Genomic DNA, 17,520 nt, shown 5'->3' with positions numbered 1-17,520 from the left:
AAAAGAAACGAAAAGGAGGGTTAAGAACCACAGGGGGATAGTTTAGAACTGCCTGGGGATTCGAAGATCATTGTCGTGAATTCACTCATGAACTGGCTTCTTGGGTTGTTTCGTGATGGACCGGCATCGATCAGTCAAGTTCATCATGAGGATGACGGTTTTTAGGCTCTGCCCAGCCAAGCAAGGGGAGACCTAGTCATGTTGAAATACAGTGAAATATTCCATTCCCAAAGTGGCTTTACCTGCCTTGCTCTCACAAACCAACTGCACAGCTTCCAAGTCCTCACCTCATTTAGAATCCATCAGAATCTCCGCTTTGGACCCACACAAGCACGCACTTAATTAAAATCTTCCCTGTTTGACGCATTTCAGGTGCTCTGAGGAGTGGCAGCCTCCAGTCTCCTCCGACCTTCCAGCCAGAAACCCAGGAGTTACTCTGGGCCCTTCTGTCTCCTCATGGGTATTCTTCGTTTGCCAAACTCTGCTGACTTCTTGCCTCCTGGAGAGTCCCTGGTTCTGCTCAGCTTCCATGTCACACTGGCACTATTTCAGTCCCACCCACCGTTTTTCTTGCATGGACAACCACAGAGGAAACGGAATTGGTTTTGGGACATCTGAATGACTTCCATCCTAATTCGGCCTGGAAGTAGATGGTATCATCAGCGAATCCTATCCTACTTATTCCTGCTCAACCTCTCTCTGTGGACCGCCCCCTGTTTACATGAAGGGGTTCCCCAATATCAGCCTCTCACATACTTTGTGATCTGTCCACCTATTCTATCATTACTTGGTGTTTTTCTTAAAAGTGACTTACTTAACGAGAAAAAATTCACTTCTAAAATCAACTTTATAGTATTGGCTTGCTATACTAATGATATACTATGCAGCACACATTAAAATATATAAATAGGGACCGGCACTACAAGCTCACTTGGCTAATCCTCCGCCTGCGGTGCCGATACCCCGGGTTCTAGTCCTGGTTGGGGTGCCGGATTCTGTCCTGTTTGTTCCTCTTCCAGTTCAGCTCTCTGCTGTGGCACGGGAAGGCAGTGGAGAATGGCCCAAGTGCTTGGGCCATGCACCCACATGGGAGACCAGGAGGAAGCATCTGGGTCCTGGCTTTGGATCGGCGCAGTGTGCCAGCTGTAGCAGCCATTTGGGGGGTGAACCAACGGAAAAAGGAAGACCTTTCTCTCTGTCTCTCTCTATATAAATATGGGTCAGCATTATGGCAGAGTGGGTTAAGCTGCTGCTTGCAACGCCAACAACCCATGCCAGGGTGCCAGTTTGAATCCTGACTGCTCTGCTTTTGATCTAGCTCCCTGTTAATGTGCTGAAGAGGGGAGAGATGGGATAGAGGAGAGAGAGGGAGAGAGGGGAGAGTGGGGAGAGTGGGGAGAGAGGGGAGAGAGGGGAGAGAGGAGAGAGAGGGGAGAGAGGGGGGAGAAGGGGGAGAGGGGGAGAGGGGGAGAGGGGGGAGAGGGGAGAGAGAGAGAATGTCTGCAATCCAATCTGATGGCTCATTCCTTAAATGCCTACAATAGATGGGGATGGCCCACACTGAAGCCAGAAGCCAGAAACTTCATCTGGGTCCCCCGCATGGGTGGTAGAGACCCAAGTAATTGAGCCATCATCTACTGCCTTCCTAGGGTGTGCATCAGCAGGGAGCTGGATTGGAAACAAGGGTGGAACTTGATCCCAGGCACTCTGATATGGGATGTAGGCATGTCAGGTGTTGGGTTAACCTGCTGCACCACAACACTGGCTTCTAGAATTATCTTTTAAATGGTAAATCAGAACACTAGTATGAAGGTACTTTAAATGTTGGTGGAAAAGAGAATTAAAAAAGAAATTTACTTTGGTGCAACTGATTTTTGAAACCTATGTAGTTTTTTTTTTTTTCATAGCATGCATTTTCCATGAACACTGAAGCCCTCTCATACACTTATTCTGAATAAGGATGGCAAATTATGGACAGGTGTTAAGCAAGGGGGTGACGTGTTTATATTTCTATTAAAGATGGCTGCACTGACTGTGGGGCGGAGAAGGCACTGTAGGAGCAAAGAGCAAGACAGAAAGCAGATCTGGGAAGAGACAGTCACAGTGACACAGAACAGGTGGTGGCTGTCCCACAGCTGAGGTAGTGGGCACAAATGGATGGCTGCTGAGTTCATCAGACACACCTGCCGCTAAGATGAGCGGGGTGGGGTCGGGTGGGGTGGGGTGGTAGTGGTGGTGGTGGTGGTCTAGGGGGTCAGCAGTCTGTAACAGGGACCACCTCACTGCCTTTAAACTTTTTGAAACAGATTGACATATTTATGTCACAATAGACAGAAGAGGTAGGATCAGCTAGGGCTATGGAGTTAGTGGCTTTTGAAGCATGTGACAACTGGCATTCCTCGGTGTCATAGGGGTTTGTTTCCAGGACCCACTGAAGACACAAAAATTTGTGGAGTCTCCAAAAAAAAATGAAATAAAATGGTGAAGTAATGGCATATAACTTATGTCCATCTTCCTGAATACTTTATATCATCTCTAGGTGGCTAGCAATACCTAATACAATGTAAATGCTATGTTATTCGTTGTTTTATTGTGTTGCAGGGGGAAATGACGAGAAAAATGATAAGAGAAAAGTCTGTAGGTGCTCAGTACCACAGCAGCAATCACAGGCCTGACTACACAGTACATGTTTGTGGTTGCTGAATCCAAGGGTATAGAATCTATGGATACAGAGAGCTGACTTAGAGCCTTCCACTTCTCCCCGTGCCAGTTACTCTGAAACGCTGCACACAGTGCATAAACACTTGGTGCTCTGAAAACCAGGGCTCCCAGAACTGCCATGAGGATTAAATGAGATAGTGTGTATGAAGTGAAAGCATGATGCATGGCAGGAAGTAGATTTAACAATAAACGTCATCCTTATTATAAAATGTCTCAATGTTCCGAGGAAAATGCATCATTATTAGCAGTAAATAATACCTAAGTATGTAAAAATACATCTCCTGGGACTTAGGTATTTAGGGAAGTACAGGACATAAAAGATCAAGTTCTGAAAAGTGGCAAAACGTTTTCTATTTTTAGTATGAATTGGCAAGGCTGTAACAGCTTCTGGAATCAAAAAGGCCAGCTTCTACCTCTCTCCCTTTACCCTGCAACAATGTACGGAGATTCGAAACAAAGAACACAGCTCCTTGTACCTAACTGTACCTAATTTCAACTGATTGGAACAGAAACAGGAAAAGGAGCTTGGTACAACTCACAGAAGGCAAATCATTTTGAGTCATCCTCTTTTCCTTCGGTGCCACCCCTGCTTAGGGAAGTTTCACTAGTTTTCTGTACTGTGTCAGGCACTTTGCATCAATTTATTACATCCTCCTAAAGGCATGAGAACTTGAATCTGGAGCCAGGTTGCCTGGCTCCCTGTGCTATTCTTGAGCAATATTGTACTGATCTTGACCTCAGCTTTCTCACCTCTACAATAAAGAAAATATAAATGGTACCTATTTGAGGCAATGTGAGGATTAAAGTAGAAATAGCAAGTGCTTTGAACAATACCTGGCAGAAAGCAAACACCATTAGCTCTATCATAACACTCTTATTCCTATGTTACAGCCAAAAAAGCAGAGGTTGAGAAAGCCCAGCCGCTTTCTCAGGGCTCCATAGCTGGCAAATGACATATGCGGAGTTGAAACTCCAGAGTGGGATTCTACAGCACCCCCTCTCCCGTGCTCTTTTCTCTTGCGAGCTAGATGGCAAGCTCGGGTTTCTTTACTCAAACAGGAACACGCCTTGCTCTTCTATAATTGAACAGAGGGACTTTCTCGTTCAAGGCTTCTGAAAGGGAAAGCTGGTGGGATCAGAGAAAAGCTGACAATTCTCCTTTGGAAAGTATCACTTGGTTTGTGTGAGGGTGGGACTTTCCCTCTGAGGTTTTCCTCCGAATTTATTGCTAACTTGGCACATGCCAGAAGGTGTCAAAACCAATGCAAACGGAGGGCTGCGATGGACTGCTTCTGCCTCTCATCTCTGGAGCTGCAGCACGCTCGCTACACAGAATGCACAGCACCTGCAGCAGATGGGCGTTCTGCTGCTGCAGACGCCCAGGTGGCATTCCCCTCGCAGCTGCTCGCACTAGACAGATCTAGCCGTGGGGGCATGCTTGGCCTTCAACTCTCTTCAGGCTGTCGGCATGTGGCGATTTGGATTTACCAGTGGATAAATTAGCATTCTAGTAAGGAGCAGCCGATTAGCCCAGGGGCTCCCCCTCAGACGAGGAGGGGAAATACTGATGTGGGAATTCTGGCCAGGTCCTTAATGATCCTGTGGCTTAGCTGCCCTGCGACTTGGTTCCGTCACAGGTCAAATGGGGCTAACATCATACTGACTTCACAAGGTTGTGGTAAGACTCAGGCAGGGAACACGTGTCAAGTGTTTAGCACAGTAACTGGAGCATCAGAAGGGATTGATAAATGTTGGGGCTTGTTGTTGGTGTCATTATACTGTTAGTAGCAGCAGAAATAATGTCCTTGTTCAAAGAGTATACCATTGTTAACTTTGTCAAGAGTTCATTTTTGGATACTTTATTTGCATGTACACCCAGCTTTAGCTGGGAAACGAAGTGAGGTACACATGCCTGGTTTGGGTGCTCCAGGTTCTATTTTGCATCATTGGAACATTTCAGCAAATCTGATGCTGGCAAGTAACTAGCATCTCCGTCATCTTCTGGGGGCAGTTTAGGTACACAGAGGCCAGAGTGAGGAACAAAGAATGAAAACGAGGGCGTCTCACTCAAGTCCTAGAAATCCCCCAAACTGCTGAGTCATGGTGGACCCTTGGCCACTTAGAGTCCCTCTAGCCTGTGATGAGTTGGCAGGGCCGCTGCTATACCCATGCTTGTCACTCTCTATTTGCATATAAAAAAAGTGAGACCACCTTCCCTCATGTGCTGCTTGGGCATTTGATAGGCATTCGTAGCACAGCTCTGTAGGTTGCATATCTACTGTGCTTAGCTCTGTGCTTGCACATGGTACATGAGCGATAACTTCCATGGAGCAAACTTTTTATTATGTCTCCTCCAGGATGCCTGGGCAGGAGCAGTTAGTGCAGGACAAAAGACATTTTCCTGAATGGCCTGGGGCATGGGCTGAGGTTCTGATTCTTTGAAGCAAGTCCCAAATATCAAGTAGGATGGGGGACGCACACTTTCACTCATATTCGTGTTCTTCCATCTTTCTTACTTTGGTCTCTGCTCTCTTCCCTTATGTTTTCCCCTCTTCCTCCCTCCATCTTATTAACTCATGCTCTGGTTCCTTTAGCACCAGAACTTGGACCTGGGAACCTTTCAGTAGTGACATGGAAACCAAGGACTGGCTAGGGTTTCAGTTCAAGGGAACCTGGGGCCACACGTCACCAGAGTTGGTGCTGCTCGGGTCCAGCTGGAGAGGGAGGCCTGGCCTTAGGGAGGAGGAGGTGCTCTTGTGCCACCCAGGTGTGGGGTGCATCACAACGGGTCATCAAGGCAGGGCTTTCTGTTTTTAGTCAGAAATTCTTTTTACACATGATTTTATGATTTAAAATGTTTTCAATTTCTTTTCAATAGACGAACAAAAATTGTATATATCTATGGTATATACAACATGATGTTTCTGAAATATGTGCGAGCCTTTCAAAAGGTTCATGCAGCAATGGAATTAAACTACACGTTTATTTGTATCAAATTTATCTGAAATCTACGCATTGTTTTTTCATAACCCAAATTTCCATGAACTTTTTGAAGGTCCTTCTGTAAACACTGCTGTGTGGCTAAGCTGAGCTAACTGACCAGTGCTTTGAGGTACACAGACAGGCCAAGGTCAAGGTCAGCCTATGGACATCTCCAGGTCTGGCGGAGTGCACTTCTGAGGCAGAGAACAGACAGATGGAAGCGTGGTGCTTGGAGTCTTGGAAAACAAGGAGGCCACTGAGGCTGGAGCAGTGACCAGGTCAAACAGGGCCTTGTAGCCATGGAAACAACACTGGCCTTGACTCTGAATGAGACAGGAAAGCACTGCGGGTTTTCCAGCATGCAACTGGCAAGATCTGGCTGGTGTTAAAAACAAAAACAAAAACAAAAACAAAAACAAAAACAAAAACAAAAACAAAAACATGGTAGTTTCAGGGTAGGAGATAGGCTACAGGGAGGCAAGGACAGAACAGGGATGACGCCAGGGCAACAAGTGACAGCAAGACTGATGTAGGCTTGGCCAGGTGGAGGTAGGGACGAGGCGCTGAATTCCAGATTTATCTTAAAGGTAGAATCAAATGAATTTGATGATGAAGGAAATGAAGAAGAGAAAGAGAAGCATCAGACACGACTCCAAGGCTCTCGGCCTGAGCTGCTGCGTGAAGGGAGGGGCTACTTCTTGAGACAGGAAAATGGTAACAGCTAACCCCTGTGGGGACCGTTTCAACGATGGAAGGAAAATTTGGATGCAAGTGCACTTCCTCAACTTGAAAACTCCACATGGTCGTCAAAGATGAAAAATTACAAAGCTACCTAGGAGCTGCTAATTCTCAAACAGGCTCAGATACTTATGTCTTAGGGCAAAGGAGCAGGGCTGATTTTTTTTTTTTTCCACTGACATTTTTCAGTTCAGTCAAGTCAGTTACTTGGATCTGACATCCTTTCTCAAGTCAATGTGGTCACAACAGATAACCTCAGCAGGCTTCTTCAGATTTCAACACCCCCAGTCCTCCAAGCTGTGATGGTGGCGCTCCTACTTCTATCCTCCTTTTCCATACAATAAGGCTATTTTAAGTTTCATGAATAAAATGTAGGCTCTACACACTTACATTTTCCCCTCTGTTGTCCTTTATGCAGGTAAGGTTGTTGACCTATGATTCAGGCCACACTGGGTCTGATGTTACTAGGAAAGCGTCCATTGTCCACTTTCCAGAGCTATTTTTAGGATCTCCTAGTATAATGCCTGGCAGGGGTAATTTTAAAAGGCAAGCCTAGTGATTTGAAATATCTAGGGAACCCGTCAGAGTGAGAAGAGCTATGTATTTCTTCTGTCTGTCCAGTGGAAGCAGCCTGGAACAGGTTAATTATTTTACAAATGAATCCTTTAAAAAATTCCTGAATCCAAATCAGCCAGTTCAGTTTCCAACAGAATGAATGAGGAGAATGTGGAAAAGGGGACTTTGTCCAATTGTAAGGGGCTGCTGCAGGGAACAGAGGAGAGGGCATTTATAGAACTCTTGGTTTAGTGCTTTAAAGGGTCATGGGACGTGGACTGAGGTTCTGATTCCTTTAAGGAAGTCCAAATAAATAAATAAAGCAGGCTGGAGGACAGATGTATGGATTCATATTCTTGGTCTCTTCCCATCTTGCTCTTTTTTTCTCTGCCTTCTCCTCCCCTCTTCTCTCCTGCTTCCTGCTCACCCACACTCTGGCTCCTTTGGAAAGTCATTATGAGCCAGTATTTTGCTAACATGCAGGGTATGTCCTTGCGTACCCCAGGAACATAACAGAATTGCTTGTTCCTTTGATTTCAAATTGGGATGTTTACCATCGAGGGAGGAGAGATGTTAGGGAAAAACTCCATTAGTATGTTTATAATACATGGGAGGGGTACAGGGAGAAGAAAGAATGGCTGAACTCGTCAACACTTCATGAGACGCCAATGTAATTGAGGTAAAGTGCTGGGGCTTCATCATGGACAGCTGAACAAGCATGCAGTGAGTACAGAGAGCCTGGTTCACACTCCCACAGCCTTCTTATGCCCACAGGCAGAGAGCTCTGCATGGTCCCATCTCGGGCTCTGAAACTCATATGGCCTCAAGACAATGCAATGCAATTTCCCCAAGGCCAGATCAGAGCTTGACTTCAGAACTGGTGCCCAGCTTGAGACACTTCCGCTCACTGGGAAGCCCCCCACTTTCTGAACCTCTCTGGGAGCCTGGATGGTAAGGATTGATCTTTTCCTGGAACCTGAAGCTCCCTTTGCTCCTAAAACTTGGAGATGCTTGGCTGGGGCCTTGTTCTTTTCTTCTTGGCTGCGGGCTACTGTGGTCTGCTCATTCACTGGGATGCTCACTTCCTGTCCTATTCATACCCTCCTGGACTTCTCAGGGGCTTCTGTTTAAACTTGGCTTAGTCAATAGCTAGATTCTAAAAGTGCATTTCTGAATTCCTACAGCCTCTAGAACAATCAATCCTCAGTTTTCATGGCAGCTTCACCACATTGAGCCCTCCTATAAACACACCCACAAAAAGAGAGTTGCTATGGTTTCAATGCTGTTTGTCTGCTGTGGTTCAGGTGCTGGACACTTGATTCTCAGGCTGGTGGCATTGGGACACAGCAGGGACCTTTGGGAAACAGAGTCTAGTGGGAGCTCCTTAGGTCCACTGGGTACATGCCGTTGACACGGATTAAGTTTTTTCTCATGGGACCCTCATGAGAAAATCCTGAGAGAGGATTGTTATCAAAGCTGAGCCTGGCCCTACTCAATCTCTCTCTCTTGTCTGTCAGTAGCTGTGGCTTCTTCCTCCTGCATGTACTACTGCCATTTGCCATGGGCTCCCTAGCAGGAACCTGTGCATGCTGTTTGGCCTTTCAGCCACCCAAGCTGTGAGTTTAACAAACCTCTTCTGTCTAGAAAGTGAGGCTGCCTCAGGTGTTTTATTATACTGATGGAAAACAAACACAAGAGTTAATGAGTACATTCTACTGATGAGAGGGGCTAAGCAGAATGACAGTCAGTTGGCAAATGATAACTGCAGAATATTTGAGTAATGATGCATTTCCTTCAGTTGGTTAAATGATCTGCCATTTGGAGTGACATGGCCCACCCCTCTCAAATGATCACATTTGCAGAGACAGTGAGCTCCAGGTGACTTCATTCAATAGGCCATGGTTCAGCCTATCCTCCATAAATATTTTCTGTACATCACTATTGTCCTGGTCTGTACAATAAAGCTATATTTTACCTCCTCTTCTCGTCCTTCTTGACCTTGCTGAACTGGTCATTCCTTTCAAAACTTAGAAAAATATAGATGATCACAAGTTTCCTGTTTTTTTGGTCATTAATTTAAATGTCAGACTTACACACTGAAATTGATTCAACATGAATCCATGGCTTGAAGGTGGCCTGGAGCCTGGCTCCAGTGCTCCCACTTCAAGGGTGTGGTTGGTGATGAAGGTACAAGTGATGAATTCATAAAGTCAGATTCATCTGCCTGTCTTCGACCAGGCACAGGGAACCCACAAAATCTCACCAAACCAGCATCTCCTAGCCTGCTTCCAGGAACATTCTGAATGTTAGTGGAATTTAGTATAAGAGGGAAAGGGAAGAGAAATGACTCTTTCCTGACAGCAAAAAGGCACAGAAGGTGACCCTAAGCGCCCAGGAAGCTTACGGTAAACAGAAACATCAACTATTTCAGTAGCCTCTCTCAGACCCTTCGTATCTCCTCCCACCTAACTCTGGAGATCAGCTTTGTTCTGAGAAGTGCACGGACCTGTGTCCTGCGCTGCCTGCTGGCGAAGCAACACTCACCCAGAATGTTTCATGTTTTGCGGCTTATCCATTCGGACGGCAAGTTTGATTTTGAGATCTTGATCGGGGCAGTTTTTGGAGACGGTCATTTTGTGCCACTCTGACTGCTTGGGGCTGTTCGGCGTGGGATGGAGGATCACCTGTAGGGACAAAGGACATCCATCTTAGCGAGAAAACAGGACACCCACATGGGCATGGCTCCAGTGATTCACCCTGACACTGAGGAGCAGAGTGGCTTCAGAAGGAACCAGCTATTACATAGGTGAGAAATGTGAGATTCATACAAGGGAAGGCACTTCCTTAGCGTTCTCCCTAAGCCTGCTTTCACTTGGGCTGGAAATCTTTTCCCACAACACTCAGCTCTGCCCTGCCATGGAGGGAGGCACACGTGGCATGAAGAAGACAATGCCTCTCACCAGTGTGCTGGCATGTGGCTCTCTGATTTGGGTCTTATGTCTCAGTTCTCATCGTCACAGACCCCGGAGGTGAAGCAACAGGGGAAGAACTCAGAAAACCCACTTTGCATTGTGCAGTGAGTTATTGGGAGCCCACATGGAATCAGGGATCTGGGGAACATGTACTCAGGGAGGAGTGAAGTTTTAGAAAACCCCCTAAACTAAGAGAATGCACACTAAATACAGGTATGACCAAAACTGGACTTGGTAAGATTGGTTTCTGTGGTGGCAGCATGCCCTGGTTTGCTGTGTGTTGCTTTGAACAGTTCCAGAGCACCTATTTCCTTTGGGGCAGGCAGGCAGGCTCCTCTCTCCTCTGGAGGGAGCCAGGATAGGCTCAAGAGAGCCAGGAGCAGGCTCTTGCTGTTTGCCTGACTCCCTGTGGCAGCTCTATGACAGCCTTGCAAGCTCGGCCCGGTCTCGGAGGACAGACGCATAAAGCTTTTTGGGTAATGAACTCTGGGAGGAGTAAGACTGGCAGAAAAAGCTCAGCTCACTTGGGCAAGCCTAATTTATGCTGATTTTTCATCCCTTCAGACTCCGTACCTGACTCTTTTCTTTCATATTGTACCCTCTTCCCAGGGAAATCAAACCTATACATATGTTCTTGCCACACTCCAAATTCTCATCTTTCCCAATGTCTCATGCCATGATTCAGAGGGAGGCCTGATTTCTTTCAGACTAGAGGCTGCCAAAGTGTTTTGATCATGCCCTCCTTTCATAAAACATTTTTGAGCCATTAGCCCAGCATCTGTAGGCCAATATTTTATATTACATACGTTTGCTTTGTATTACTGCATTACCCTATTATATATATCATCAAATATACAAAACCATAGATGCTTTAAAAGGGGCCCAAGATAAAACAAACTTTATGGGCAAATACATCTGACACTCTCTATCTGTACTTCTGTATCCCCAAACCCAAGCAACTAGATAGAAAATACTCAGTAAAAGGCCACTGCATCTGTACTGAACATGAGCAACTGTTGTTGGTCATCAATGCCCTAAACAACACAGTTTAGCAGTGATTCAGATAGCGTTTGCACTGTATTTGCTACTCACATCATAAGTAACGTAGGTGTGATTAAAAGCGTATGGGAGGATGTGTGTAGGCTGCATGCAGATACAATACCCTTTTATATAAAGGATCCGAGCATCTGCCTATTTTGGCACTTGTAGGGCATCCTGGAATGAATCCCCCATGATACAGAGGTATAACTTTATCTTGCTAATTGTGGTGTCTGTACTACGACTAGCTACAACTTTGTGGCATATATAATTAGGGCAAGGGGCCTTGTTAATGATATGGGATGCAAACCCATAGTTCAGGTAGCTTTCCAAAGAATCTTGCAATGTCTTGACGGATGTCTCGTCCTGTCTGATTTCACTGCCTTTGTTTTTATCTCGTGACACGGGGGACAGCGCTCCTGCTGGCAGGCGAGGGGTCAGCTCCACAGTTTACGGTTTGCCTGACACGCACGACGAGTATCACCTTCCAATCAGAGCTCTTTGGCAGTGATTTTCTCAGGTCATTTGTTCACCGTGTGAGAGTTAATTTAGTTAAAACTAGATCCAAAATGTACAAAATCACTTAACCAGTATGGCTCAGCTATGTCATGTCCCAGGACAAATGCTGGCAGTAAATGAAGAACCAGGGGCATCCAGGGGGTGGATATCTCTCCCTCCTTTAGCTGTTTGTCTATGTCATCCTGAGTCACATTCCAAAGCCTGAAGTCGGACCTTTGGGAGATGGAGAGGAGGGAGCTACCAACTCCCATGAGGCCTCCCCTGTGCCCCGAGTCAGTCTGGGGTGAGTATGAGGGGCTGGGAAGGATTGGTGAGTAAAACCTCATCCAGGGCCGGCATCACCACAGAAAAGGCTCTGGGCTCCCTTGTACTCCTGCCCAAAGCAAGATGAGCATTCTGGGCACCCGAGCTCCTTAGCAGGCCTCCTGCCATATGGGTTCTGGGCGCATTTCCCAGAGCAATGTGGTGTCCATCCGCTTCACAAATGGCCACAGCTCAAATTACTGGCTGTTCCACGAAGACTTCTCCCCCTTCCCTGTTGTCACTCCCTGGGGAGACCTTTTCTCCGGGGTGGAGGGAGGGGTGAGGTCACGGCAGCTCTCTCCCCTCTTCATCTGCACCCTGCCATGCCCTTGATGGGCCAGCGACTCCTTATGTGAGTCAGCCCAGCTGAGTGATGAGGGTCCTTCTGGCGGCCCGGACGCCTGGGCAGACGAGACACCTCATCTGGACGTTCCCGGCTGCTCATCAGGCACTCTGTCATCTCAGCTGAGGCCCATGTGTGCTGTGCTTTGATGTGGGGATGCTGATGTGGCGGCCACAACCACCCCCTGCAGCAGGCAACAACAGGCCAGGATTGTTGGGATGGCTTTATCCTGGGCTTTTGTTCAGCTGATCTCTGGCATGTAGTCTCTGTCTGCCTCCTGACTGCTGTGCCTCCCCCCGGAAGGCATCCTTGTCCTGCAGACGGGGTTGTGCTAAGTGCATTCTTCCCAGCTATGCTTTCTCCTGTGGAACACTTAACCACTATGCACCATAATCCTTGCTTTTATGTTTGTGCTCCATAAACTTAGTGAGATTAAGAGTTTCCACTTGTCATGATCCCTGTTGGCTCTGTGTACAGCACAAATGACTGGGCACAGTGGACCCACAATCATATTCCTGGAATCTAAGTTTGATAATATACTGTACTGCTGGCAAGAGGGGTGGGCAGGGCGGGAATATTCTGATATTTCAAGCAATGCACAGAGCAATATGTATACAAGTAACTTTCAATCATGCACTTCAAAAAAGAGGGAGATACACAAAAATTTTTATATATGTTATGGTTACATATACATATTTTGGGAAGGATGGGCCATACATTGACAACAATATTTTCTCTGGGAAAGGATACTAGGGAAAGATGAAAGAGATTGTCTGTTTCTATTATGTATCCATTTTAATTAGTTTTGCAGTGTGCATGAATTATTTTTCAAATAAAAATGAAATATAACCCAAAGGAGACAAACTAAAAGTCACTGAAGAGATGAATTTAACACCAGGATTCTGCAAGTGGCTTTGCTAAGCTTGGGAAGAATGAGGCTATGGGGTCCAAGGAAAGGCCTCACTTTCAGAAAGACAGATCTACAGGGTTGGTCAGATGCCGCCCATGGGGGTGCTACGAGCAGAGGGCACTCTGTCTGCACGAGGGCCAGGCAAGCCAGTCCCAGTACCCTGGGTGCAGAGTTTCCTTGGAACAAAAGAGTAAACTAGTACTGAATCATGAAGAAATGTGGGCGTGGCGAGCTGGTGCTTTTACCACTACAGCACAGCCAAGGGCTTGATTTTCATGTAGGAACAATGTGGTACAGTAAGAACAGCCTTGGAGAAGACTTGATATCCTTCCCAGCAAACTGCTCAACCTCTCTGGGCTTTTGTGCACTCCTCTGTATGGGAGAGAGAATTGCTGTGCCTGTCTCAATACTGTTCCTGTGGAGTGCTGATGAGGGCTCAATGCAAAGCCCTTAGCACTGGCCAGCAGTAAGGGCATGAGACGCAGATCCCAGACTAGCTGGACGGTGGCTCTGGGGAAGTTTCCTGTCTTCCAGGGTCATCAGCTTTCTTATCCACAAAACAAAAGGATTGAAAAGCCCTGTGGTTTTAAATTTTTTTCTGAGTGGAAACAGCTTTGAGAAGCTGGTGAATTCTTTGCACCAGCCAGTCCAGAAAACTATATATATCCCTGCTTACCCCATATTTGTAAATGATTTCCAAGAGATCCATTCAGAGACCCAGGCTAAGCACCCTTGGACCGGGGCTGTAAACATTTCTCTCTAGCGACACTAGTATAGACACTCTCACAAGTCTTGATAACTGCCTTTGTGGAAAAAAATATGATGAAGAATGAAAAGAAGGGTACTCCACCCACTGCATGTGTGTGTGTATGTGTGTGTGTGTGAGAGAGAGAGACAGAGGGAGGGAGAAGGAAAGAGTGGAAGTGGAAGTGGAAGCGGAAGTGGGAGGGAGGGAGAGAGAGAGAGAGAGAGATAATGATAGAGACAGAGAGAGTCTGTCCCATAAGAATAGGCAGCAATGCCTATTATTTCACAAAGGAAACAGCTAACCCTTCTGCATCATCCTGCTGCCCCCTTCTGGAGAGGGGCACCGTTTCTGCCAGTAGCCTTATTTGATCCTCACCTTACTGTCACTTGTGGTCCATGTCCTAGTAGCACAATTCTGGTCAGTTCTATAGAGGACAACCAGATTGGGGAAGTGGGAACAGGAGGAGGAAGAACAGCCCAGAGAGTCGGCTCTTGCTGGTAGTGCTAGGGGTATGTGCTGGGGATTTCGGGATGGGATCTCATTATTCTCTAAGACAACAAATCAGAGGCTCAGAGAGGGTAATGCCTTGAGAATTCATTGGAAGTCTGTGTGCTGGGTTCTGAGCACAGAGTAGAGAGCATGAGTAGAGTTAAAGCTTCCGAGAGAGATTTTACAGCCCAGTGCTGAGATTTCTGTCAGTCCTCCCTCTCCTTCTCTCAATGGTGATGAGTTCATTGGAGCAGGTGCACAGGGGCTGAGACAGTGAAGGAAGCAGGAGGGGCAGTCAGGAAGGCTTCCAGGCAGAGAAGGCATGGATGTCTTCTGAAGAGCTGGGAGGTGGGGACAGTCTTCCAGGCAGAGAGAAAGCCCCCTGAGAAGGGGAAGAATCTTGAGGGACTAAAATATGTCAGCAATGCTGGGCATGGGGATGAGGAGGGTGTGACACAGGAGATGTGGGCAGGAGCCTATCACACACGTCTCTGCAAGCCCTGCTGGGGTGAAGATACTAATAGCAGCATTGGGTCATGGAAGCAAGTAAAGCAAGCCAAGTGGTAAATGCACTGGATACTTGTTATCTCAGGGGTACTTAAGGGGGTTGGTACCACCTCTCAGGGGTGTTTTACTAATTTTGAGGACATTATGATTGACAAAGTAAATGGTGCTGGTCTCTGTTGGCAGTGAATGGGTAGGTGCCAGCCAGGCTAATCATCACATAATGAGTGAGATACCACCCCCCCCCACACCCTATCTTACCTTTGATTATTCCCATTGGATATCAATGGAGCAGAAAATCTTAAAGTGTGTTTGGTATGTTTCCAGGGAAACCAAGGCATCTTTATGAGTTGCTTCCCATTTTAGTCAATCAGCTTACTGATAATCAGGCTTGGGAGTCCCCAACACAGCCCACCTCTGCTGTGGATCTTGTGGCCATCACCTTCATGGTGACACCTTGTGTGGCAGTAACCAGACCATCACTTCTTAAGACCTTTGAGTTACTATTTGCATTTTGAATTTTTTTACTAATAAATTTCTTTTTATTGCTCTTTAATATCACTGCATTGATTTTTCACATTGTTTAGGTGGGTAGCAATTTTAACTAGTAATATTATCTAAGAATTTACCTTGATACGGTAAAGGGCATTACACATCTTTGCTATAAAGTGTGTTTGGGTCTGATGGTGTTGAGAAGCCCTGTTGTATCTTCTGCCATGCCCACTCTTGTTAGCCCAAGTTTATGGAGGAGAGCCTGTAGCTCATAGAGGTTGGAGGACTTGTGCAAAGTCACCCAGCTGAAAATAAAGCAGATCATGGATTTAAACTCCAAAGCTGGGTTTCTCAGTACTTGGTACTTGCTGCCTCTTGCAGCATGGTGATCCATACCCTGGTACCCAGCCAGGAAACCTGTTCTCTGTAGTTCTATTAGATGCTCCTGGTGATGAGGAAACTTACCCTCCCAAGCTCCTTGTCTTCCAAGGCCAAGACACCTGTGCTCTCCGTGAACAGCTTAACCTTCACAGCGGGCAGTGCGTGGGTTGTAGAGAAGTCCCCCTGGGTGCCCCAGCTGTGGACAGAATCAGAGATGCCAGTGAGGACACACCCACCTTTACAATGCTAAACACTCTCCTTCTTTCCCAGATCAAGTGAATGCAGGGTTAACCTAAGGCAGCATTGGCTGTCACATCCCCCTTCCCTCCCCTCCAATGCTGCCAGAGTGACAAAAAGTGTTAATTATCTTGCTAGTAAAATGCAAGACAGATGCTCAGAAAGTTGCCACGGGTCTTCACAGAGTGCTATAAGGAATCACTTGGAATTAACATGAAATCAAGTTGGTGAGAACTTTCCTTGATGTATTTGCTATAACCACAAACAATTCCAGGGCAATCAGTAATATTTCAATGCATCATTTGAATCTCTAGTTGTTGGAAAGTACAGTTCTAGATTTTTGAGATGGGACCTCATTTGGTTTGAGCCAATTCCTGACTTTAAATGACATGCCAGCAGCAGGGCTTGGGAGGTGGTGCCTCTCCTCTCTCTCTAACTTTGCCTTTCAAATAAATAACAAATAAATCTTTAAAAAGAACAGGAATGAGTAGAGCACCACCCTGTCAAACTCAAGAGAGACTGGAAACGCAAAGGATAAGAATGTGGGAAATGCCATCCCCTGCTCAAGGTGTGTGGGTATCTGAGTCTCAGGCACCCCCAGTAGAGAGCCTGGCTTACACAGCATGGGTAGAATGCTAGGCTTGCTCACAGGAGCCCCTCATGGGCCCATAAGCTGTAGCTCCTGCATTGTTCATCATTATTCTTATAGAGACTTCATCTCCATCCATTCTGCACCTGCAGTCAGAGTGATCTCCCATGAATGTTAGCTAGATTGCACTAAGCCCTTACCCTAAACCCTTCTACAGCCCCTGTGCTACCACACTCCGTGTGCCATGTGGGTGGCTCACTATGGCTTGTCTGCTCCAGTGTCATGGGCCTCCTGATTCTGTCACTTCAGTCCTCTTTCATCTGTGGATTCTCTTAGTTCTTCCCATCTGAGCCTTCACTCTGCTGCCTTTCCTGGACTTAGCTTAAAAGCTACTTTTCCCAAGAATATGTCACTTGATCTCCCAATCTAAATGGGGTTGCAGCATTAAACTCTCTTTTGCGTACTGTTTCATTTTGTGTTCTAGCAATAAGTGGATATGCAATTTTTGATCTCGGTGTGTTGTTTAATAACAGAATCCTCTAATGTTCTGTGAGCTCTGTGAATGCAGGGAGTGTGTGTGTGTTTGTTTATTTTGCATACTTAGCACAGTGCTTGACAGAGAAGACACTTAATAAATATTTGCTGAATGAATAAATGATGCCACATATATGCTCTCTTACCAGAATAGGAAACAGCATAGGTACACTTTTGTACAGATTTTTTTTTATAAATTTTGCCTTATATGATGGCCATTTTGCCCACTACAGAAATGACTCTATAACATTACATTTGAAGGCTGCTTTATGATTTGTTGAACCACTGATTTGTTATTGAAACTGGTTGGATATTAATTTTTCATTTTATTTCTGATTACTTCCTTGGGACACAGACCTAGACAGATTATTTCTTCATTCATCAATAAACATTTGGAGCTCTCACAAGGCTGTAGGAATTCAGCAAGGAACACATCGCAGGCATGAGATACTTGTTCCCAAAATG

The 17,520-nt window shown here is 46.2% G+C and overlaps 1 protein-coding gene across 14 annotated transcripts in view; it reads right to left on the bottom strand.

Moving 5' to 3' along the window:
- Window positions 1-17,520, bottom strand: part of CADPS (calcium dependent secretion activator) — a 519,824-nt gene that overhangs the window by 171,722 nt on the left and 330,582 nt on the right. For all 14 annotated transcript variants that reach the window (XM_051851514.3, XM_051851515.3, XM_089305485.1 and 11 more), the window contains exons 7-8: window positions 15,780-15,891; window positions 9,541-9,680 (exon numbers count right to left, since the gene is read on the bottom strand). In XM_051851514.3, coding sequence (XP_051707474.1) covers window positions 9,541-9,680; window positions 15,780-15,891 — 252 coding nt within the window. The remainder of the gene's footprint in view (window positions 1-9,540; window positions 9,681-15,779; window positions 15,892-17,520) is intronic.

The sequence above is a fragment of the Oryctolagus cuniculus genome, chromosome 10, assembly GCF_051225735.1.
Source record: "Oryctolagus cuniculus isolate XC-2025 breed Fujian yellow rabbit chromosome 10, ASM5122573v1, whole genome shotgun sequence".
Lineage (NCBI taxonomy): Eukaryota > Metazoa > Chordata > Mammalia > Lagomorpha > Leporidae > Oryctolagus > Oryctolagus cuniculus.
Note: the sequence above shows the minus strand (reverse complement) of the source record. Positions and strands in the feature narration are given on the sequence as shown.